This window comes from Molothrus aeneus, chromosome 3 (genome assembly GCF_037042795.1).
Source record: "Molothrus aeneus isolate 106 chromosome 3, BPBGC_Maene_1.0, whole genome shotgun sequence".
In the NCBI taxonomy this organism is placed as follows: Eukaryota; Metazoa; Chordata; class Aves; order Passeriformes; family Icteridae; genus Molothrus; species Molothrus aeneus.
The window spans coordinates 76,734,966-76,758,833 of NC_089648.1; the positions used below are offsets into that span (position 1 = coordinate 76,734,966).

At 43.6% G+C, this 23,868-nt stretch overlaps 1 protein-coding gene across 1 annotated transcript; it reads right to left on the bottom strand.

Annotated features, from left to right (window-relative positions):
• Positions 1-1,616: 1,616 nt before the first annotated feature.
• On the bottom strand, positions 1,617-22,443 carry TRIB2 (tribbles pseudokinase 2). The gene is made up of 4 exons (XM_066547202.1): positions 22,373-22,443; positions 21,117-21,537; positions 16,856-17,148; positions 1,617-3,966 (listed from the first exon to the last, which is right to left on the bottom strand). The coding sequence occupies exons 2-4, from the start codon at positions 21,384-21,386 to the stop codon at positions 3,498-3,500; spliced, it is 1,032 nt and encodes a 343-aa protein (XP_066403299.1). The 5' UTR covers positions 21,387-21,537; positions 22,373-22,443; the 3' UTR covers positions 1,617-3,497.
• Between the last annotated feature and the right edge of the window lie 1,425 nt (positions 22,444-23,868).

Sequence of the window (23,868 nt, forward strand, 5' to 3'; positions counted from 1 at the left end):
CCATGGGGTCATATTCTGTGAAATGGTTTTGTTTGTAGACATGGCTTTTCACCCCGCACATTTGTGAGATGATCATCCTTTTCCCCAGGACTGAGAGGTAGCTAAGACTGTGTGACAGTCTGCTCAGCAAAATCCCAAATCCCACTGCAGTTGCTACCCAAATTGAGGGTGGAGCAGCATTTCTTAAGAAAGCTGTCTCAAGCATTTCTGCAGCAAGCAGCGCTATACCTGTGTACTCAACTAGCAGTGCCCATGAAGCAGAAATAACAAAAAGAGCTGGAAATCAGAATCACAAATTCCCCTCCTGGGTTTAGCTTTAGGAACAAGGAAGCTCCAAAAAAAGACACCCCTTCAGCATTTTATAAAACAGACTTCAGCTGCCAAAGGATTCCTCTACAGCTTTATCCTCAAATAAAAAATTCACTGCAAACGAGCAATCATTAGTCAGCTGCATTTTTCATATAATTACTGGCAGTGAAAAAGCAAGCATGCAGGTTGCTGGAAAATAAGGTCTAACTACTTCCACCCAAACAGAACAGAAGCTGTTCACATAAGTTTTAGTGGGGGAGAGGGAAATCCTCAGTGCTCCCCTTCTCTCTATGACTGATTACAATCTGTTTTTTTTCTATAAAGCACATTTATTGTGGGAGTTTGATTTGAAAGAATTTCAAGAAATTAACTTTGCTGCAGGCATACAGATAATTTAAAAAACTGATCTTCAAGTGTTTCTACATGTTAATAACATTTCTGGTGAGTGCTATAATCGAGTTCTAGTTCTCAATCTACCAACTGAAACACATGCCAAGAATTACCTAGGAAAAAATCATGTAGTTCCAAGTTAGCTAGGCTGACAATAAACCCTAGGCTAGCAGTTTTAGTGCAATAATCTTTATTTTGCAATGGGGAGTTTTGAGGCTGGGGGGTTTCTTTAGGGGTGACTGTCAACCACCTATAGCTTTTTGAAACTACAGAGCTGCTGAAAACAGCCTGCAGTGTGGCTGTTAAAGCAAAGCCCAGTTCAAACTGTCTTTTCTTAAGAGACCAGGATTCATCTATTCTGCCTCACGTTCTCAAAGCATCTTACTACCCTACATCCTCTTATATATGTCACTACCTGCATCTGTTAATTATTAAGGTGAATGACAAACAGAATCTGGCCTTAAATAGAAGACATTAAATTAGGAGATGCTAATTCAGAACCATCCTTTCTGGAATCGAGGTGCAAATGCAAGATGCACATTGCCCCAGGATTTTGGAAAGTGCAAATACCAGCTCACTCCATTTTGGTATCTCTCTTCATCAAAGGGTCTCCCAGCACCAAAGTTCTCACCACATTTCAATATCCTTCTTGAAAAAGGTAAATGGGTTTGCTAAGATGCAGGGACAAGCCAAAAGAAGAGAAAATAGAAGCCAATTTTATTCATAGCAAACGGTAAAATTTTTGATGAAAAGGCTTACAGCGTTACCTTGTAAATAAATATAAGTGCTGTTTTCTCAGCTCACGGGACTAGGCAAGAGCCTGTCAGCAACACAAAAAATATCAGCTGAATGATCCTAACAGAGCAAACTCTTGCAGCACCTCAGACATTCAGTAAGAACACTGTTCACCACTGAACTTTAGTTAAATATGCACAATTTTATTTATTGAAGAGATTAGGACAAAAACATTAAACCAAATACATGACAAAGCACCAGAGGCAGTAAAACCCCACCATGCACATCACCAATCTTTCCTCCTATAAGGTACTTATAAAATAAAAAAAAGTCCTTCTTGACACAGCACCATCTTCAGAGTGTAAAAACATTACTCCTTTATATTCTTAGTTACCAAAATAGAACCAAGGCAGGTCAGCTGCAGCTAGCTTTGTCTCTTGATAAAGAACTGTGAAACATCCTCTTGAGAGTGGGACCATAACTTTCCTGCAAGGCAGGCAAATAGCATCCATACGTCAAATGCCAAGTAGCTGTACGCACATGCCACATACTATAATTAAGCACAAATTCAAGTAACATTTACATACTACAGAGTCCACATGTACCTACCCAAAAAACATGACCACTTCACAAAACGTATACAGGCAGTAATATCAGAACAACTGAGGTACTGGAAACACAAATATTTATGCCAAGAGATTTCAATATCATACAGCAATATAAAAGCAGTAATAAAAACATTTGCCAGTCTAAATCAAATAAAGCTATCTAGAAAAAAAAAAAAAAAAAGAAGCTAAATAAAAAGTTATTTAGGGACAGAAATACCTGAACAGAAAAGAAGTGTGTTAACTACAGCATGTAACATGTCATCCCAAGTCAACCCGTAATTGAAGTACTGGCTTAATACATCACTACTGTGACATTTTCTTCAATAAATAGAATAAGTCTTGACAATACAAAAGGTGCATATTACTGTGTATGTTTCAAGAGGAATATCTGTAATATAAATGTTCAGCTTATTAATACCCTCTTATTTCTTAGTCTGGACATTAACAAAAATGAAAATCAAACAATTCTTTTCCCAAGTTTAAAGGAATTCAAAGAAAAAACCCACAATACTCTTCCTCAATAATAAAGAGCCCTCTATTTACACATGGGCTAGTCAGTAAAGAAGAGATTGGTTCTCAGATGAAGACACCATTAAGGGCTTTCTGCCCTTGCTAGTCATATACGTGCAGCATGGCAGATATGGAAGCCAGTATCTCATATCTTTAAAAAAAAATTATACAGTTTTATTCTTTTTTTCTCCTATTATAGCAGTAATGCAGTTGAAAGTTCGAGTTATAATAGCTTCCTGCAACAAACCATTTGACACAAAACAGAACAGCCTGTTAAATGACAGTTACTTCCCCTTAAGGGAACAACGCATTAAAATGTCATTTCCTGACAAGAATATTAAGTAGTTTATTTAGAAGAAATGACTTGAAAATAGCTATCAAGAGACATGAACTGAAATTTTGCTTTTTTTTAGCACCCACTTTTCATGTCCGTCTTTGTGCACCTAATTTTTTTCTTGTATTAATCCCATTAATTATTAGACATCCGATTAAAAAAGTTAGCCAATTGTATTTTCCCTGAATAATGGCTGAAGTTGAATATCTAACAGTGCGATGCCAAGATGTGAGCTGAGGCAAAAAAGTTTCTATTTGTTGTGAGTTACCACTGTTTTTAATAGAACAGAAACAGGAGTGATACAGCTGCACCAGAATTGGCATGTGCAGTCTCCTTGGCTCCAAAAAGGTGAAGCTACAATTGCTCCATGCTGCCTTTTCTCCTCCAAATCAATCTAACCTGATAGCAAGCTCCCCCCGCCCCCCCAATCTGTCCCCATGCTACATTTGTTATATTAGCTCCTTGTGGAGGTTCCTTCTCAATCCGAGGACCTCTGAGTGTCTTTTGCTACCAAGCTAGGCTGATGCAGGATGTGATTGAACGCGGTCAGGAAGGGCTCCTTCATGTGTCCATCTCCAGGTTGTGTACCTTCTGAACACCAGTCTTTGTGCTCAGTTAAAGAATGGGTCCAAGTCTTCTTCCATGTTGACATCAGGCACCAGCTGATCTGATACTTCCTTAGCACCATATCCTGAATTCGATACATTAAAATCTGTAGAAAACCACGGATGGTCCAGAATTTCCTGTGAAGTCAGCCTTTCTGATGGCTCTCGACGCAGTATGCTACGTATGAGGCATTTTGCCTTAGGGGATAGAGTTTCTGGAATGTTAAACTGCCCACGACGGATCTTGCTGAACAGGGAACTAGGCTCAATGTCATGGAAAGGATAGCGTCCAACCAGCATGGTATAAAGCATGACACCTAGACTCCACACGTCCGCTGCTTTGCCAGAGTAGCTGCCATTTGTGTTCAAGATCTCTGGACTCACATAGGCTGGGCATCCATGCTTATCAGAAAGAGAGTCATCATTTCCTCTTAAAATATAAGCATCTTCTAGGCTTTCCAATTTCACTCTAGTCCTGTGGGGGGGGGGGGGGGGAAACAAAACACAATACTATCAAGGTAAGCAAACATCAAACACAAATTCTGACTGTTGCAATTCTATGGTTACAATAGTCATACTCTACAAAATTTGACAACTGCAGAAGTGCAGCAGTTTAAAATCCCACTCACAGCAGTCATTACAGATAAATTGATATTGTCTCTTCCATACTGGTTAGAGATACTAGGCACATATAGGGAATACTGCCACACATACAGCTAGAGGATTTCAAATACAGTCACGTCCAGTAAACTCATTAATAAATTTAATTAATAACTCATTAATAAGTTCTCTTAAAAAGAGAATAGGAACTGCCATATTCATGCTTTTGGTTAATTTTACATAGACATGATTTCCAAAAGGGGACATAAACCTCAAGATCTTTTCTGAGCTGGATGCACTCTAACCTACCCATGTAGGATTCACACCCAAATACAAACCCAGCCCTAACTACACAAGGTTATTTTGACACCCGTCATGCTGGCAAAGCCACTCTGTACACCTGTAGTTCAGCAAGGTTTAAGAGTAATAAAATGGTCACTCTGACCCTAAATGATCCCTCTGACCAGCCAACATTTTCCTTTACCCCAGCAATTTTCAGAGACATTAAGAAGGAGCACTTTTAACAAATTTCAGTCTTCCCAAATAGAATTTTGGGCAAAGGGAGATCAGGTGAGCTGAAGGCCAAGATTAACAGCAAGCTTATCTACTCAACTGAGCCAGAGGAGCTTCTTGCACTGGAATGAACAGAGAAGCTGGCAAAGGACTTGCAGAGATGACAGGAAAGCCTTATCTAGACTGCAAACTCCTGCTGCCTGCAAAGCATTGTGAACTTGTCATTGTGCTGCAGTAATTATCTCTGCGAGGGAATTTTCTTCCCTTATGGATATCACACAGGAGCAGAAAAAAAATGATGCAGAGCTGCTTGTCATAGCACTAGCTGAACATAACCTTTCTTTCCCTTCTCACTGTTAGGCTTTTTATCTATATTTAAAAATCTGTCCCTGTTGGATGCATCCAAAGGATTACCAAGTACCCTTCAGACTACTTCTCAGCAAAGGGTGGTTTAGAGAACAGTCACTACAATGCAACAGGGCTTGTCCAGTGCCATGGGATTGCAGAGTGACCTAGCAGTAGTGCAGATTTTCCTTTCAATAATTTGGGGTCATAACTCAACTTTGAGTTTTAGTGCCCTCATCCCTGAACCCCACAGGTCTGTTGCCATCACTCAGCCCTGTGACATGGCCCTGCTCTCGTACCACAGACATTCACAGGCAGGGACTGGACTTCATCCCAGAAGGCAGAACCTGCGTCTCTTGACTAAACCACGTAATTTAACAGGCATTAAAATAGACAAGGAGAGCCTTGTTTCTTAAATGTTTACTGAAGACAACACTGATTGAGCCTGAGCTGAGAAAGACATCTGGGCCAGCTTCGGCTTAGACTTAGTTCCAGGGCAGCTCAGCCCTATCTTTTTTGAACCAACAGAAGAGCATTTTACTCCATGGAGTACTCCAGAGGCAACTGTGCCATAAACTTTCATGACACTTGGACCTTTTCAACAGCTAAATAAGTTTACTAGCAGAGGTGAAAGCCCCTCTGGCAACATGCCCCAAATGAGGAAGTCATAAATACAGAATTCCGAATACCTGGCTCCCAAGCACAGTGTGTCAGGGCAGCTCCTTCTCTCCTGAAACAGGCCAGTGTTTGCTCCTCCAGTTCAATGCTGATGGGCATTGCTCAATACATCTGCTTCCTCATTAATTACCACTGCCATCCTAACAGTACTCCTGGCCATGGACAACCCCCTCATTAGCACTCAAACAATACTTTACAGCAGCAATGCACCACACAGGAAGTGGGCTGCAAGGAAAAACTTCACTACAATTACCAAGACCACAGAAATTTCCCTCTGCACACAAAGCAGAGGGTCCACAACAGGAGAGTGACTTGAGGAGAGTCCTGTCACAGTGCTCAGCTTTGACACATTCCTGCACCTGCACAGCGTAGGAAGAGAAGCAAGGAGAAACGCCCGGAGGAAAAAAACATGCCAAAGAGGGCAGAGAACAGAGAAGAGGAAATGAAAGGGAAGGCAGGGACATGAGTTGTGGTTCCATTTGCATTGCCCACCTCAGTTTTTCCATAGAAAAGCATGTCTAGCAATAAAACAGTGGGGCCAGATACTCAAACATGCATTAAGTCACTGAACTGCCAGACAGGAAAACATCGACTCACTCCTGCTAACTAACAGAAGCAGAACACACACACAGGGAGTGGGGCAGAGCAGGCTATTAATAAACAACTTCCAGGAGGGAATTCACCCCCACACACGCTCGCCTGCCATCCCAGTGTCAACAACACAGGGAAATGTTGTTTACTTTCCTATCCTATTTTACATTTCTAGGAGTTGCCAAAGACTTTAGAAAAAGAGTTCAATAAGAAGCTTTTATATTACATAAAATTATTGGCATTCCCAAATCTCTCATTTCCTACAACGGACACAGTACAAAACCACAGAGAACAGACTGCAAGGTGTGTCAAAAACTCTTATTTTTTTTTTTCCAAGAGAAGAAATAATTTCTTGATAATAAAAGAGAAGCAGCACACAAAAGCCATATCCCCATCTTGCTTTCCTTGCAAGGTGCTGCAGCCTCCACACAAAACAGTGGTTTTGTTTAAGCAAGCAAATGGAACAACAGCTGGCCCTTATCTGCCTGCTCCTCTGTAAGCTGTGGGCAAATGAAAACACTCAAGCCAGGTTTTTCATCCTGCTGAGCCGACAGGCTTTGAGGAAACAAAAGGTCCCAAATTAAACAAAAACACAACCTTCAGTCCTCTTCCTCCTGGTCAGCCTCAAACCCTGAGCCAGAGACTCCCTTGGGTGCAAGGTGCAAAGTGGTGAAATGGCTCCCCTGCAAGCAGGCAGTGCTCCTGCAGCACTGGGCATGCATTTCCCTGGCAGACTGCAGGGCCTGCATCCCCTGAGCACACACTGCCAGCTGCATGGCCTCAGCATGGCTTTCTCCTCTCCCAGTTACACCCAGGCACAGCCCAGGTGTTCCCAGTTTCATTTGTAAAGTCCGGTGTCTTCACAGTCGATGATAACAAAGACTTTCCATCCATACAGCAAGGAGAGCACAGGGATGGGAAGGGCTGTCTGACTTGACATAGCTGGCAATAGAAAGAGCTCACAGGGTGGTTCTGCCAGCACCCCTCACCACCAGGCAGGACTGGGGCGGGGCAGACCCACTGCAGCCCATTTTCAGTGACAGATGACTTCACCCACCTCAGCCTCACAGATGGAACACGGTCTGTGCAGTGCTACCACTGGGTACTGCACAGGTGTGTGTACACAGCAACTCTCAGTCCCCTTTTGACAGTCGTTCCACATCTTTCCAGGCAATCAAAAAGCAGCAGCCTGGCTCAGAAAGTGCTATTTCCCAGTGCACAGTACCCCATCTCTGTGAGAAACAGCTTCCAGCTCTGCTGGCCTTCCTTTACACTGCATTTCAAGCATTGGCTAAAAGAGCTCTGCTTTCTGCAATCCAGTGATGTTTAAGGTTTGGTTTTTAGGTTGTTTTTGGGAGGGGAAATCAGTCAGGGAGTATGAAAGGGGATGAGAAAAAGGGGAGTCAAAGTCTAAATACAGAGAAATGCAGAATGCTGAATGAGAAGCAATCTCTCTCCCCCACATGCCTCTCTCAGAAAGCACTGAAATCAAATAGCCATGAACAGGAATAAAAGCCAACAATAACAAACAGACCCTGAAAACTACAAGACGATTTTGAGAACACAGAACCTCCACAGAAAAGGGTGGGGAGTGCATCCAACTGCAGATTAACTGGACAACCCAAAATTTGACATTTGTTAAGGCAAAGGACAGAAAAAAAGAAACATGAAGGTGTGAAATCACAATCAACTTTGAAGTGCCTCCCATCGCAGAGAGGAAAAAGGACAAATAAAAATAGTTCCCTAAAAACCTCTCATTCTCTAAGTAATTAACTCACATCAGTCCCCACAAGAGAAAAAGGATTCTCACAAAGGATCCCCAGAAGAGAAAAAAGTTCTCCAAAAGCACCAGCATTTGAGCTTGACAAACAGTTGCAACAAAATTAATCCCCAAAGTTCAAATGTAAGCTACTGCCTCAGCCGGATGAGAATTACTTTGTACACATACTGCAGGGCAACAAAGAGTTTTGCCAAGGCTTACGTAATTACAATACATAATTTCAAGTTTTAATGCAGACCCTGAATAAGCACTTGGAAAAAGAGCATTATGTATCTATCAGATCATTGATAAAACACTGCATTAGTTTAATGCATTAAAAAAAAAAAATACAACCCTGAATCATGGCTATTTAAAAAGGGGAAGCTATTCTGCCTATGAATGCTTTCCCATTACTGGTGAATGAAACCACAGAAGTGCAATCAGAGGGCAGCAGCAGCACTCGGACGGGAAATGCGTCTTTGTCCCCATAGAAACCGTCAGGGAAACCCATGAAAAACAATACCACTCTGAGTTTCTTATCAATATGCCATTCATTACTTGACTGCATTCAGACTTTGCTCTTCAGTAATGTAACAAAACATAATCAATTAAGTGTCTTCCCGAAGGTTCTCCAATGCAACCTTTGGAGCACTCACCTCTGCCTTTGTTGCACATCCCACAGTTTTTTTCCAACAGATTCACATTACTCTTCCCTGCAGAGCTTTGGGACTATCAGCAAATTGCTATCCTGCCTTTTGACACTGAAACCAGGGCATAAGAATCCAACATTCACACTTGCTCTCCAAAAGCAAACAATTTCCATACCAAAATCAGTTGAATTATTCAGAGGGCTCTCAACTCATAAGGCAGGAGAAAAAAAATCTTTAACATTTAAAGCAGAGACAAGAACTGATAGTCTGAGCATTTCGGAAGAAAATACCTTCATTGCCGTGAATAAGCAGTCAGTAGTAAAGGAGCCTGCACCTGAATCAATGAAAGCAGTTGCCTCTAGTCTGTTCCCAAAGCCATCTGTATGAGAAATAATACCTGAGCAACAGCTGAGCCAACCTTCCCATTTTGGGAACACTAACTGCAGACTGGGCCCACAATTTTTGCACAGCAACATTTCCCATATGACAGCCAAATCAGCTGCTTTTGGAAGAGACTGAAGGAGCCATCCTGCTCTGGACACTCCAGATACACCATGCAATTGTTACTTAGGCTGGGTAAAATTAAAAGGTCCAGATTTCCAGATTCTATGCAGCAGACTCTGGAGATAAGGAAACAAACATCATTGCCATCTGAATTACTATTTTTTTAATACAATTGCAGGTAAATATAAAATGACAATTTCTAAAGGTGCTTCACAATATTCCTCCAAGGGTAAAAAGCTGAAAGTGCCCAAGAAATGTTCTCTCGTATTTCAATATTATTCTGACTGAGACCAGGAGAGCCTTTCCCTAGGTAGAGGCATTGAAGCCATTGACTGCCCAGTGGACCAGGGATTGCTCCTAGGTGGCCAATAATTTACAGGTCATTTAATCGAGGTCAGTTGCCCACACCTCATCATAATGATGAGAAGAGCATGCATGCAATTAGAGTCACAAGGAGGCAAAAAAAAAAAAAAGGAAGCTCAACATAGGAAGCAGTTATCTTTTGCTAATCGATTTTTTTTTTTTAACCAAGGGAATCTCTCCTAAATAATGCAGAAGTAGGCATTCTTCATAAGGGAGCCAGTGAGACAGGGAAGGCGGTAATGAAAGCCCCGGCAGATGATTTGCAGCTCTAGTGAAAAGACTGGTTCTGAACTCACAACTACCCAATCTCCTTGGGGGCAGAGGGGCACACAGGAGCAGGGGGAAATGTTATGCCATCCATTTAAATCCTGCTCCTTTCACCAATAGATCCCTTTCCAATTTGTAACAGCAAAGAGCAAGGGTGTTCACCACACAACGTCCTACACAATTTCAGAGAAGAAAAAAAAACAAACTCTGCACAAAGGCTGTTAGACAGTCTCTTGCATAATGAAACAGGCTCAAGGAAATGTTTCAAAAGACAACTGGGACTTTCAGGCAGCACAGGTTTACAGGATGAACCTCGTTCCTAAGGGAAGATTCCTTCACGGGTACTTCCGCACAATGAGGAAGCCTCTAAAAATTACATCTCCCTCACCCTTCCTCTGCAGGGATGCTAACAGCACAGACAGCCTTGCCTGCATCCCCCAACATGCAGTACCCAGCAACTTAGAGCTTTTAACTTGTTTTAAGCTGGTCTGGGTTTTTTCCCTACAGAATTCCACTTACAAATCCTCTGGCTCATCTCCAGGAAGGACTGGTGCCCCAAAGACCTCAGTTTTACAACACTCAAATAGGATTGCTGGGAACAGCCTGTCCTGTTATGCCATATACTTTGTTTCTTCCATGCCCTTATTGCCTAAAGACAAAACATACTCCCCAGAGAGTTGGTAGGTAGTGATGCTTGTGTTGAGGTGCAGGCTGTGAAATCCACTGCAGACTCTTCCACAGAGGAGCTCGGTTACAATACCCTGAGCAATCCATTCTTCTGTAAGAATCTGAGTCAGGACAGCTACTTCACTACCTCACTTTTGTCTTGTTAGATCACATTGAAGATCAGAGTTTTAAAAGGCTATGCTGTCAACCATATGCTGTGTTTCCCATCTTTTCTAGGTCTTTTGATACAATGCATGATGAAGCTCCACAGGGAAAGAAGACCACAATTTTTTTTTAATATAACTGCATGTTGTGAAAACAGCCCAGCACTTTCTGAGCCTACAGTGGGTGCTCAACATCTCTAAGGCCATGCCATTATTTCACAACCTTACTGAAAACCTTTTGCTTAGACGTCTGCAATCCTGTCTCCAAGCAATACACATCTATCAAAAAAGCAGGTTCTCAAGACTAAATATGCCCCAGGTTGGCTCCTCTTTACAATCACCACCTTTCCTCTCCCTCCCAAGCCTGATGTAATCTCCAAGTGTGATAATAAGAACAATTAAAAGAGAAGGCAGCAGAAGAATTTCACTCGGACAAGGCACTGCAGCTGTGACTAGTTGGGCTCCTGCCTCCCTTTCTCACTCACCCCTAGCACAGACATCCAGATACCCTCAGTCTCCACTCATAATTCAAAATGGACCATTTTGCAGCAAGTCTAAGGATGGAGGTTTTCAAGTCTTTAAAAGGACCAGCTATTTAACTGAATTTGAGATGTCCTGAGACACATCTACTCATCTACTCCAGGGGCTACAGAGCACCTTTTGTCAGAGAGATCAATCCCACAATGGGCATCTCAGGAGAGGCACCACCCATGACTGACATGAGAGCCAAGACATACCACAGCATCCTGCCTGAAGAGGGAGAGTGAAGAAGACAAGGCCCTACTATGATCCACATAGTGCAAAGTGCTTAAATGACACCCCAGGGGTAAAACCTCCTGCAAACTCCAGTGCTGGCTTCAACAGCAAAGGCTCTTGATACTCCTGGTCTCACTGAAAGGCCTTGAGCTGACTCAAGGTCCATCTGAGTTCCCATCATCATCCCAGGGCCAGACAGCAGCCAAATCTTCCCTGGCTTTTGCATTAATTTATAACCTTTGGCACAGCAATTAACCTGTATAACTATCTATGCCCTCAGGGGGAGATTTATGCACTTCACAGGGTGGCTGTGATGTTCACCACCTGCAGACAGCCTCCCTCTTCCCTCCTGCTGGGAAGGGCACCAAACACATCAGCATCGCTCCCAGGAACAGGGTGAGAAGAGAGACTTAGTAACCAAACCGCATAAAGGCAATGAGGACATGAACCCTTCTGTGGAAAACAGTTGCGCAACCACTTCATCTTCTACCTAAGCCTCACAGCAGATTTGCTGTCCATTAAGAAATTTGCCTTCCTCCATACTTTAGGAATAATAATTTCTGGTTTGAAATCTGACCTATGAGTCTCCACTATTGAAGAACTTGTGCTATTTGGTCCTGCGGCCCCATTCAGGGTAGAGCAAAGTGCTTAAATGACAAAACAGATGAAGACTGTTTTTATTTCTAAATCTTCAGGTATTTTAAGAGCACTCCCATTTTGTTTGATTTTCTTCCACTTTAGGACTCTCTAGGACTTAGGGAAAGCATTAACTTACAGTTCTCTACAGAATTGTAAGGGTAACAGCAAATTTTAACACATTGATGAAAAAGCTGCTGAGCACATTATACTCTGAGAAATGCTGGGGAGAAAAGCTTACTACTTACTATAAGAAAATGAAAGGTCTACATGCAAAAAGGTTGGTATATGCATTTGTATTTTTTGTGGGATCAGGTTTGTATCATGAGGATTGGAAACAACATAACTAGGTCATGTTAAAGCATCATCCACTCAAAGCTGAGAAATTAAAGAGGAAAAATTATTCTAAGAGCACCAAGTAAATATGTTATGCTAGCACAGGCTTTCTAAATTAGTGTATTGTACTGGCTGCATTCCCCTGGCATAGAGCAAAAAGTGTCAAATACTGTTTATTTTTATTGAATCCCACCTGCCTCATATTTACTCAAAGAACAGAGGAAAATTACAATATCTAAATACCAAAATTATTTTAATTTTCCCTTCAACAAGTATGATTAATGTACAAGGTCTTTAAGCTTCAAATATTACGACAGCTAATATTTTAATATAATTAAAGGCTTAAAAACACACTAAAGAAATTAATAATTCCCTGACAGCAGAAATGTTCTTGTATTAAGCAAACCATTGAAACAACCAACACAGAAATGCTTCATTTAATTCTGAGATCTTTCAGATGGCTCTTTCTCAAAGCATCTGCTATGTATCAGACTGATGAACTGCTTTATTAGCTATATACTGTGTATGGCACTATTTTTAGCACAACCCAAAAAAACCTGCCTGTTCTGCAACATCATTATGGGACACCAGCTAGGAGAAGGGCACAGTTCTGCCCAAGGGCCTACTATGAGGACAGGCTGTACATGGAAAATGGTAAATACCATAACACTAACACAGATAAAATACTCAAAAGCAAGAGCCTCACAACATTAATACCAACCTGGCTTCATACCCAGGAGAAAAATTTTTAACAACATGGATGGAAGGAGAAAACATACAAGAACACAGGTTTTATCATAGGTCATTCACTGTTTTGGATTCAAGTTTCATTCTGAATTGTAAGGACACAGTTTTTGAAGTGCCTTAGAGGTACTTTAGAAAGTCTGTTGAGACTCAGCATGGCAAGTCAGTGTTGTTTTCCATATATTCAGTGTTCTGGAAGCCACTACAATCATTTAATAGATGTGCTGCTGCTTGCTAACCCAGTCTTACAAAACATTTCCAGCCATGCTGTAATGTCTTAGAACTTCTGCTTCATCAAAATCAGCTGCAGGTTTATGGAGTTTAACTCTGAAATTTCAATACTACAAGACTGGCTATTCCACTTATAGTTTACCCAGGGTTCTACAGACACCTCCCCCTAAAAAACACAATTGCACTACCTTTTATACAAAACAAAAACCCATGTAGCAACAGCACACATCATTTTTATGGAATGCAATTCACCCTATCTTCCAACTTCCTACAGTTCAGGATTTAAAGAAACTATAAACTACCTTGAAACACAGACAATTTTTTCCTGTTTGTTTCCACAGTGGAATTCTGAGTTTCATTTTAAGTGCTAATGTACTTACACACATGCAATAGTGTAAGACATGATCTGAGTCTCTCATGGATTTACCACATTAAGGAGAACACCTCTAGTACAATTAGGACCCCTACAGAATGCTCAGTGCTACCAGCCTACAACAATACTTTATTCCACCTTCTTACCTCCCAGTTCATTAGAAACATCCCAAGGCACTGTGATTTGCAACATCCAAATAACACACCTTTTTAGTGGGGAACATCAAGTTGAAGCTAAGAGCACTTTTGGTGCTGCTAGATCAGGAGCCCAAATCTTTGCAAATGCCAGCTGTAATTTAGATAAGGGGGATGGGGTAGAAGAGTTTTAACACTGTATGCACCACCTGCAAAACTTCAGGAGCTCTGTTCTTCTATTGAACTACCAGGATCTCATTAGGATCAATGAAAGATGATGTACTAAGAAATGCTTTAAAATTTATTTTCTTTTTTAAACAAATGGAACTGCTTCCATATAACCTTCACATTCCCTCTGGCTCCTCCAGTCTGGCAGCTCTCAGCCAACAACAGACAAGCATCTTACTTAAAAAAAAAATAAAAGCACCAAGTTTTCCATTCATGTGTTGCCTGCCTGCTGGATTTCACATCTTTTCTACTACCAAAATTAAAGCCATGAGAGTCTTCAGGAAGAGGAAGTTCCAAAGTGGTAGGTACTTAAAATGAACTGCAGAAAAACAGCCTTGAAGAAATAGGAAAAGAACTGCTAAGAAAGAGCTTCACTGAAGAGCAGGTGACACACAGCAGCAGAGTTCACACACATTTCTCAAAACATCATTTTTATCTCTCCTCTCCCTCTCTGGTTCATTATGAGCACTAGAGAGCAAGGGATGGTGCAGCACCCATCTGCCAGGCACGGCTGCTGACGGCAGCTCCTCGAGGACTGCTCAGCACACAGGAATCCTCAGCAGCAGCCTCAGACACATGGGAGCTCGGAGGGATGCAAGCAACACACCAACACCTCTGTGAACTCAGGAGGACCAGGAAGATTTTTCATTTCTAAATATAGCAGGAGATTGAAAGTGATGACTGATTACAGTATGATGATCAGAGGATGTGAAAAAAGGCAGTCACTGCTGTTTGGTTCTATTTCTATCTCACATTATTTCATCTCTGTTTATTTAGTAGAGAAAGGATTACAATACCTTCCTACTTACAAACCAACATTACATCCAGAAGAAAACCGCATTATGATTATCTTAAAAATAACCAGCAAGTCCTATTTGACCTTTATAGTGAATTATTGTATAATTAGAAGACAATGCTCAAAACTGAGCAACAGTGTCATTTTGCAAACAACAGCTAAGTTAAAAACATTCATAAAAGCCAACACTGCTATTACAGTACACACCACTTTTCTTGGGTGGCTGAAGGATTTGGCCCTGTGCCTCCTATGCTGCACTCCGTTCCTAGTAAGCAGCAGGGTAGGAGTTCAAGAGCATTCAGCACAGGCCTGTGTCTGCTCCCACTGCACTGCTCTGAGCTCATGCTGCCTTCCCTTGAAGGAGCTCCTCCAAGGTCTGCTCTTCATGCAAAACCACACATGTTTACATACATCCCCAGGAAAAAAAAATCCACTTAACCATTAGGACGTTATCATCTACAACAGAGAACAGCCCCTCAACTATTTTGCACAAGTTTCCTGCTTATCTTCATCAGAGGTTCTAGAATGGTGCTTAGTTATTAAACTGGGAGTAAAAGTTGTGGAAGTGCAGTTTATATCTAGCTGCTCTGCATTTCTCTATGAATGATCATTAAGCTCGTTTAATTTAATGTTTTTTTTTATTTGAAAAAGATGAGGAATCAGACCTTGGGGCTGCAGTAGAAAAATGCTTAGCAGACAATCATCTGAACTGAATTAAGAAGTGAAAATATATATTATTTTTCAGTCTGTAAATAGGTTAAAAGGAGAAGCCTATTTTGCAAAACTCAGCTTGCAATAAAATAAAAGTAGAGAATATTTAAATGGGATAGATTGTCATCTTTATTATGTCATTTTTATTTTAAGACCAGGAACTTTTCTTTCCTGAATGAATTGTGTATTAGTTTTTTGTAATTTTTAGATCACTAACTTCCTGAGAAAGAAGTTCTTCCTGTGGAGAACTTAGAGAATTTGGCTGTTTCTTGTAATTCCCCCAACAGAACTGATATGCACTGGTTATTTTTAACAAAGCTCTCCAAAACATCCATTTCACTCTGCAGCAGTTTGAACAAGTTTTCAGACAATTTTTTGCAATCAATTAAAAACGTAAACCATGTCCCCATTCTCTACCAAGACCAGAAGAAGTACAAAGGCAGGTTCTGCTCCCATTTAGATGTTTGGATTTTTTTTTAATGGTCATCTTCCAATTTAATGACTCTGTGAAAGCCTAACATGATTCGGACAGTATTGATTGCTCTGATACCTTATGTGGAAGTTGCAAATAAATTCATCATTCAAGACAAAGAAGACTGGTAAACAGAAGGAAAGAGATAGGAAATTTCCACACGTACAACAGTACGGCTATTGCTCCACATCAGAAAGAGCACTTCAATATACCCAGAGCATCCAGTGCTATTTCTTTCCCTGTCTTCCCATACTCCTTCCCCAAATCATTTACACAGGAGGGTGTTTAGGGAGGAGATATCATTTAAAAAAACCAAACCAGTAGTTCCCCAAGTACTACAACAGCTGGTCCTACAAACAAGCACCCCCAGTGCAAGGCAGTTTCAGTCTTAGTATGATTAGTGACCACATAATACTCTTACAAGCAGCCTCCAGACCCTCTGAGCATGGAAAACAAGATGTCCTCAGAACAGTCCAACAGAAAACACTTGACTGCTCTTCCTCTTTACACCTCCTCACTGGAATGAGCCATTTCAGTCCCCAGTTCTCTTTAACATCCTCTTTTAACACCAGCAGCCTTTATAATAGTGCAGCTCTTACACCAGACACCGTTTCAGATGGATGTCTCTCCAAGAGGAATAAGAAACTCCTCTAGGTGGAGATGAAGAATGCAAACAGCTCTCTATACTTACTTTACTCCAAAACCTAAGCCAGAGGGTAAAATGGCACATCCATCCCACGATCAGGTTGCAGAGGAAAATAAAGTATACTACAAACAAAGGCTACAATATCCTGCACCTCCAACTATCTGACCTCAGGCACCCCCAGCCATAACAAGGGAGACTTACCTTTCTTCATCCTTAAAAATAAACTTTCGCAGCTTGAGATCCCGCAGTACCAGTCCACCATCATGGCAGTGTGCAACAGCAGAAGCTATTTGATAGAAGAGTTTGGCTGCCTCCTCTTCTTTAAGCTTCTTGCAGGTACGAACAAACGAATGCATGTCCCCATAGCTCCTTTCAAAGAACACATACGCTTTTGTCTCCCCGAGAATTATTTCAGTAATTTGGTTGATATTTTTATGTGCAGGCAGACAAAAACATGGTGCTAATAACTCCTGGTAGCAGCCAATATCAAACACCTGCAGGAACAATGACAGTAAAGCCAGGGTTAGTGACATGAAGGACAGTGAAGTCATGGTACATCTGATTCTGCTAACAAAACCATCCCTAAGTACAATTTATGTCACTGCTGAAAGCTGCACCGATGTAAACAGGATGTCACAAACTCACAGCAGTGAGGACAAAACAAAGCAGACTGCACAACCCCACACAGAAGACACGTAACCTTGACAGGAAAGGCTAGTCTTCAAAACTGGTAGCAAGCACAGTTACATTAGCTAACACCTGATCAAATCTAGAATGCAATCTAAATTAAGCTGTGAAGACCAGAGATGTATAAGGGCAGTACTCAGAAGGAAGCATGTTTCTTTTCTATTTTCCATCCAAATAAACTCATAAAAAATACAGCCAGTAGCTTTGTATGGAGAGAAGCTGTCACATTAAATCCACCCTGATACACATGCCTGGCTCTTTTGATTTTATTAACCCATTAAAGCCTTAAGGATTTTCGGGCTTAAAGTATCATCTATTGCTATTCCTATTTACTTCCTGCCTTTCTTTCATCTCTGAAAAACAGCAAAGTCACTTTCACTTTCCAAGTCTCAGTTCCACAATAGCTGTTTATAAGATCAGAAGGACAACCCGGGAAATAGCTCTGCCTGTTGGAGCACAGACAAACACCCTTCAAAAGGCAAAGACAAAACCACCCTGAACTCTCTGCATTTCAATCAAGTGTTCCATTAAAAGCGAAGTGTCCCTTTACTACTAAGTATGTTATCACTGATCTTATGAATGAGCTGTAAGAACTAAAAAAGCTGCTGGGAAACCCAAATATAAAAAGTTACTATAATCTAGTGATGACGAATGAATCAGTATTTGAGTCAATTGAGAAAAGACCACATTACAAGAAAATGAAAGACTTCATTGAGAATAACAGAAGTCAGTGTGCTAAAAGGGACTGAGCAAAGTATTGATAGGAGTGATTTTTATTTTTAATTATACTTGCTGCAGAGGACTGCAAAGCAAGTATTAGCATTTCCACCAGCATAAAAATTCAATTAATATATAACTTACTCGTGAGTGTTTTGTTACTTTAGTAAAAAGAATTTAAGGTAGGCATGTGTCCTTCGGACGAAATATAAAAATGAAGAACTGGTCTAGTTCTCTAACCACCGTTTTAAACTGCAATTATTTTTTACCTTTCTGTATTATAGCATTTGTGTTCTGATAGTGGGTATTTGTACCCTCTCTGAGAAGCAAATATCTTCCTGTTCTCTCTAAAGCTTTAAAAACCTTTAAAACTCGAGTGAGAAAGATACAGTTCAATCAAAATTTACCTGAGGCTTCAAAACCTGCATCCTTTAATGCTTCAGAGCACAATCCTAATAAACTCCTTCCACAGAAGAGAACCCAGATCCCAAGAAACTGGGACACCCCCTTCTCACCTGTCACCTCATACCTGTACTGCCTTACCCCAGCATAGGGAAAAACAACCTTAAAGGCAGACTGCCAAACAGAGCCAGCACATTTTACGGGGGGATGGATTAGCACCGAGGCATTCTGGTGACATGGTGCACCAGGGAAGCAGAACCAGGGCGGGGAGGGGGTGTTGCTAAAATCCCTGGTGTGCAATTCATTCCAGAGGAGAATTCATTGACATTTGGATCTCAAAACTCGTAACTACTACATTATAAGTGAATGGCTCTTCTACAAAGCAGCTGCTATAAAATAAAATTTAAGCAGGAATATTCATGTGGCTCAAACCCTCATGTGAAAAGACAACTTTCCAGAATTCTCTCCTAAACCAGATTATCATAATGTAAATTAGTTACATTTTGTGGTTCTCAGACTATGTTAAATAAGTAGCTCTGGTTATGTACAAGTACTGTGTTTGAACGGGGGGTAGGTAGGAAGCACTATCATACTGCTACAGTGTCAAATACCTTCTATAAAGGGCTTCTTTGTATCCCAGCTTTTAAGATCCCTGGCCTCAATTCAGCAAATGTCCAATAAGCTGCAGTTTGATTTAGGTCTCGCTGGGAATTAGAAGTGAGAAGTTACCATTGTTTGGATGCCACAGAGCCTTGAAGCAAATAACGGCATCTGTACAGCCGGTGGGTGCAGCCAAATGAATCTTGAGAATCATCAGTATGTGTCTGTTAAACCCAGCGTTTCTGCAAGCAATCTCTAAGAGCATCTTCAGTAAGATACCAGAGAGCACCTCTCTTTGCCGGAAGGCTACTTGACAAATAGTTGTCATGATACTGCAGGCATTTTAAAGCACGCATTAAATTAAGCCGAGTTCAGGACTGACAACTGCATCCTCAGAAACTAGCAAGCCAGGCTAAGATCGTATTTTTGGAGCACAGCTAGTAGTGCCTCGCACATATGGAAAAACTGATACTATTCAAATGTCAGGATCAGCTCAAAAACATACAGCTTAAATGGAAGGGAGAAAAAAATAACGGCCCAGTCTTTGTGAGCTGCAGTTTTACTGTTCATACTGTTATCAACAGTGCCTTAATCCTGCAAACCAAACAGGAAACAAAGAAGTGCATTGCCCCCGCTTTACTACTTGCCATGCAAGTTCACCTAGAATTTCATGCAGAGCAGCAGCTTTGTGAGACCTGTTTATTTCATGAAAAGATGCCAATGTCCTAGAGTGCAGCACTGTACTACTGCGTCGAGCTGGGCTTCCATTCTCGAAATTCTCATGTTCTATTTCAGTTTGGTAACAAAGCATCCAGTTCAACAAGCAATATTAGTTCTTAGCAAAGCCATGGGCCTTTTTTCCCCCTAAATAATCACATGAAGTCCCAGGTTTCATCAGGTTTTATAACTCAATCAGTTAGCATATTTAAATTGCCCTCTGAACTCCAATCTTCACAAATAGCAAGGAGGAGCAATTATTTTCACTTCTCTGCTACACCCTAGTCCATAACTTTTTATGAATCAAGTATGAGAAAGTATGAAACAGTGAGCAACACTATTATTAATCCCTGGAATACTAGTAAGCTATAATACATCTACTTTTCCATCTAGAAATTTGCCAAATGGCATTAATTCCGTGTTTTGGGAATAATACAAACACTGCAGCATGTGTTGCAAGGTTGCAATTTGCTATCTAGTTATAAAAACTGCTACTGGGTACTGCTTCAGTTTGCTGGACATAAGTCTGTCTCGCTACAGACAATAAGAATCACAATTTGGGAACAAAGGATAATATTCCCTCAGCTCAAAAAGAGAAAAACACCCCTCCACAGATGTGCACGCATGCGGATTTCTTTTTCCCACAGCTCACCTTTTAATAGTAGGAGCAAATTGGGAGGAGGCAGAGAAAAGCCGGCAGGCTACAAAGAGTGGGCTAGCTATTCTGTCTGCACTTCTAAAAACCGTAGGTGTGCAGGTTTTATTCTTACTCAGTTGGGCAGTGGGGGAGGATGCTGTTTGCAAACAACCTCCACCGTGAGGGAGCTCAGGCTGATTAATTAGATGTGGTTCTTTTTTTTAAATCACTTTTAAGATAAAGCCGATGGCAATCTGCCCCCCCCCCCCCCCGCTTCTCCATCCTCTTCCGTAGCCAAAGCACAGAATTGGGGGCAGTAAAAATCGAGGAAGTCAGCAGGTCCCAACACCTTAAAATTAGCTGGGGATTCCCTACTCCATTTTGAAAAGTGAGTGTGTGGAAGATGAGGCTTTCTCCTGGTCTGAACTCACGTTAAAACCTACTTCAAGAACGGCTCTTTCCAGAAAAATATCCCCCTGCCAATAGAAGGCAGACCTGGCTCCGGGCCACCGCTATAACGTGGCCATTGTCTGGAGAGAGGGAAAAGTTACAGGATTCGCCTATAATCCTGTCTCCCTGCCTTTTGTTTCTCCACTATTCAATAAACGAGGTACACGGCATGCTCGCCCTCCTGCAAGACACGGGAAACCCGGGCGCGACAGGGGAGAACCGGGGGAGGGGGAGAACAAGGAGAGGCATTACCTTGCAAACCAGCTCCTCGCCGCTGTGCAGATGTACGGCTCGGAAAACGTGGTCTCCCTCGAGAGGCTCCAACAATAAGTATTTCCCGATGCAAGAAACGCAATGCGACAAGTTCGGGGTCTCCGGCGGGCTCGGCGAGCCTAGATTCGGGCTAAAACTCTGGCTTGGCTCGATGGACCGTATGGACGAGAGCTCTTCAAAATCCTGGGTTTTATTCCGCGGTCTCCCATATCGTGCTATCGTGATAGGGGTTGACCTTTGTATGTTCATGAGTATGGAGAAGACCAGCCGAGACGCGGCACCGGAGCCCTGGCGTGGAGCGCGGTCCCTCGCCCGTCCAGCTGCGGCTGCCTTTGTGTGGCGGAGGGGGGGCGGGAGCGGGAGCGCGGCGGCGGCGGGCGACCAGCCTCAGCGCCGCGTCCTGGGCACAGGGAGAGAGCGCTCAGCCCGCGGCCCTTTGTTCCCGCCGCCGGCCGGGCGCGCAGCGGCGCGGAGCAGCGCGGCGGCGGGGCAGCGGCGCCCGGGGCCGGGGAGCCGAGGGGCGAGCGGCGGCGCGGCCGGGGCTGGGCGGCCGCCGCTCCCGCGGGGCGCGCAGCGCGGGCGGCAACAAAAGGTCGGTAACGCGGTGTGCGCAGCGGGACCGTCCTTCCGCTCCCCTACGGCCCGGCAGCGCCGCGCTGCCGCGGCTCGGCTGTAGATGGCGCGGGAGCCTCGCCGCTAGCGCCCGGGGCGCTCCGAGAATGCCCCGCGAAACAGCGAGGGAGCATTTAACTTGGGCCGACAAAGGAGCGGGACCGCGGCGGGCGGCTCGGGGGAGCCGCACCGGCACCGCGGGAGCGCGGCGGGGCAGCGCGCACCGCTCCGCGCTGGCGGAAAGGAACGGGCTGTCGTTGTCGCGACAGAACAAAAAGTGCAACCAGAGAATAGAGAGCGCTCCCACGCTCCTCCTGCACAGCGGAATTGTGAGCGGGGGCTCGCTGCCTTCGCCGCGCTTAATGGAGTTCACGCACAAAGAAAAGAAAAACCGGCGCGGCGAGAAGGGCCCGAGTTCTTACTGCAGGGGCTGGGAGGGCGATAAGCGAAAGGCCATAAGGGACAATTAAACAGAATCGCTTAAAAAAAAAAAATGCAGAGAGCAAATTTTGTTTGATGGGGTTTTTTTCCTCTTGGGGATAGAACATAGGCAGGAGAGGGTAGCCGCGCCGCTCCCCTCCACCGAGGCACCGTCTCCCCCCGGCGTATCAGTAACTACTTACGTGGCGGGGACGCTGGCTGCCTCCGTGCTCGCTGCCGGCCGCCGCACGCCCGCACGGTGCCCAGCGCGCAGCCCGACTGCCCCGCCGCCGCCCGCCCCGGCCCGGCCCGGCCCGGCCCCGCCGCGCCCCGCCCCGGCCGCCCCGCCCCGGCCCGCCCCGCAGCCCCCCCGCGCCCGCCGCGCTCGGGGTAAACAAGGTGAGACGTCCTTCCGCAGCCCTGCCGAGGGCTCGGGGGCGGCCCGCCGGCTCGGGGCCCCGGGGCTGTGCCGGTGTATCCCGGTATATCCCGGTATATCCCGGTGTGTCCACCAGTGTGAGCAGAGCTGTGCAGCGGTGGGATGCTGACCGCGGCTCCCCCGCTGACAGAGCTCCGGCAGGTCCAGTCTTTCCGGGGATTGCCCTTGCGGCTGGGGTCGAGATGTTGGTATTAATTTTAATATAAAAAATAATGACAATAATAATGGTAGTGGCTTAAGCTGCCCTAAAAGCAGAGTCCGCTCCGCTGCCGGGCGCGGGGGCTGATGCGGTATCTCATGTGCTGGCCGATTTTTTTCTCAATGAAGCAATCAGTTTTTTCCGGGCAGCTCGGGGCCCCGCATACTTAGGGGAGCACTGGTGCTTGTACCCTGGTGCTGCCGGGTGGGAGGAGTTCTACCGACTCCAGACTTGTCTTAATCCGTCCCAAAATTAAAACGGAGGGGAGGAGGGAGTGCGGGGGAAGGGAAGACAGGGGGAAAACGTAAACCTTTTCGCAGAGAAAGCCATGAATGAGGTCGGTGTGTCTCCGCCCAGCACCACTGCGGGCTGTCGGTTTGGTGTTTTTTGTGTTGTTTTGGGGGTTTCTTTTGTTATTTTTGTTTGGATTTTTGTTGTTGTTTTGGTTTGGTTTGGTTTTTCAGTTTTTTGTCTTTTTTTAAAATCCGTTCCCTTTTGTTTAAATAACAGGAGTTTATATATATATTGAAATTTGATGAGCAGTTCTCTGAACTCCTAATGAGCCTGATATGTACTACATAGTTTTTGTCTGGATGTTGGTGGTGATTTTCTTTGAAACAACGACCAAAAAAAGTCCAAACCGAACCAAATACTCAAACCTCTTCCCCCAATCCCCTCCTGCCCCCCAAAAAGGGGGAAAAAAGTATACAAGCTAACAGTAAGAAGAGAAGAGGTCTGTGAGGAGAGCACGGCTCTGTCCTGGAGCTGCAGCCTTTGCAGGGCAATGCCAAGGGACTGTCTGTGTCTTGTGTGTCCTTTCCCCCCATCAGCACAGGAGAGGATCAGAAATGGGAGAAGGGTTGTTTTGGACGCCTGTGAATTTGGGTGATACCTGTTTTCAAGGAGTAGAAAGAAGTGAGTATGACAATAATGAAATAACCAATGGAGGAGTCAGTCCCAGAGGTGCCTGCTTTGAGGCAGAGAAACAACCTCTGAATAGGGCTCCAAAGAGGCTAGGGATGCTGCAGTCAGGCTCCAGTCTTGACAGGGGAGGCTTTGGA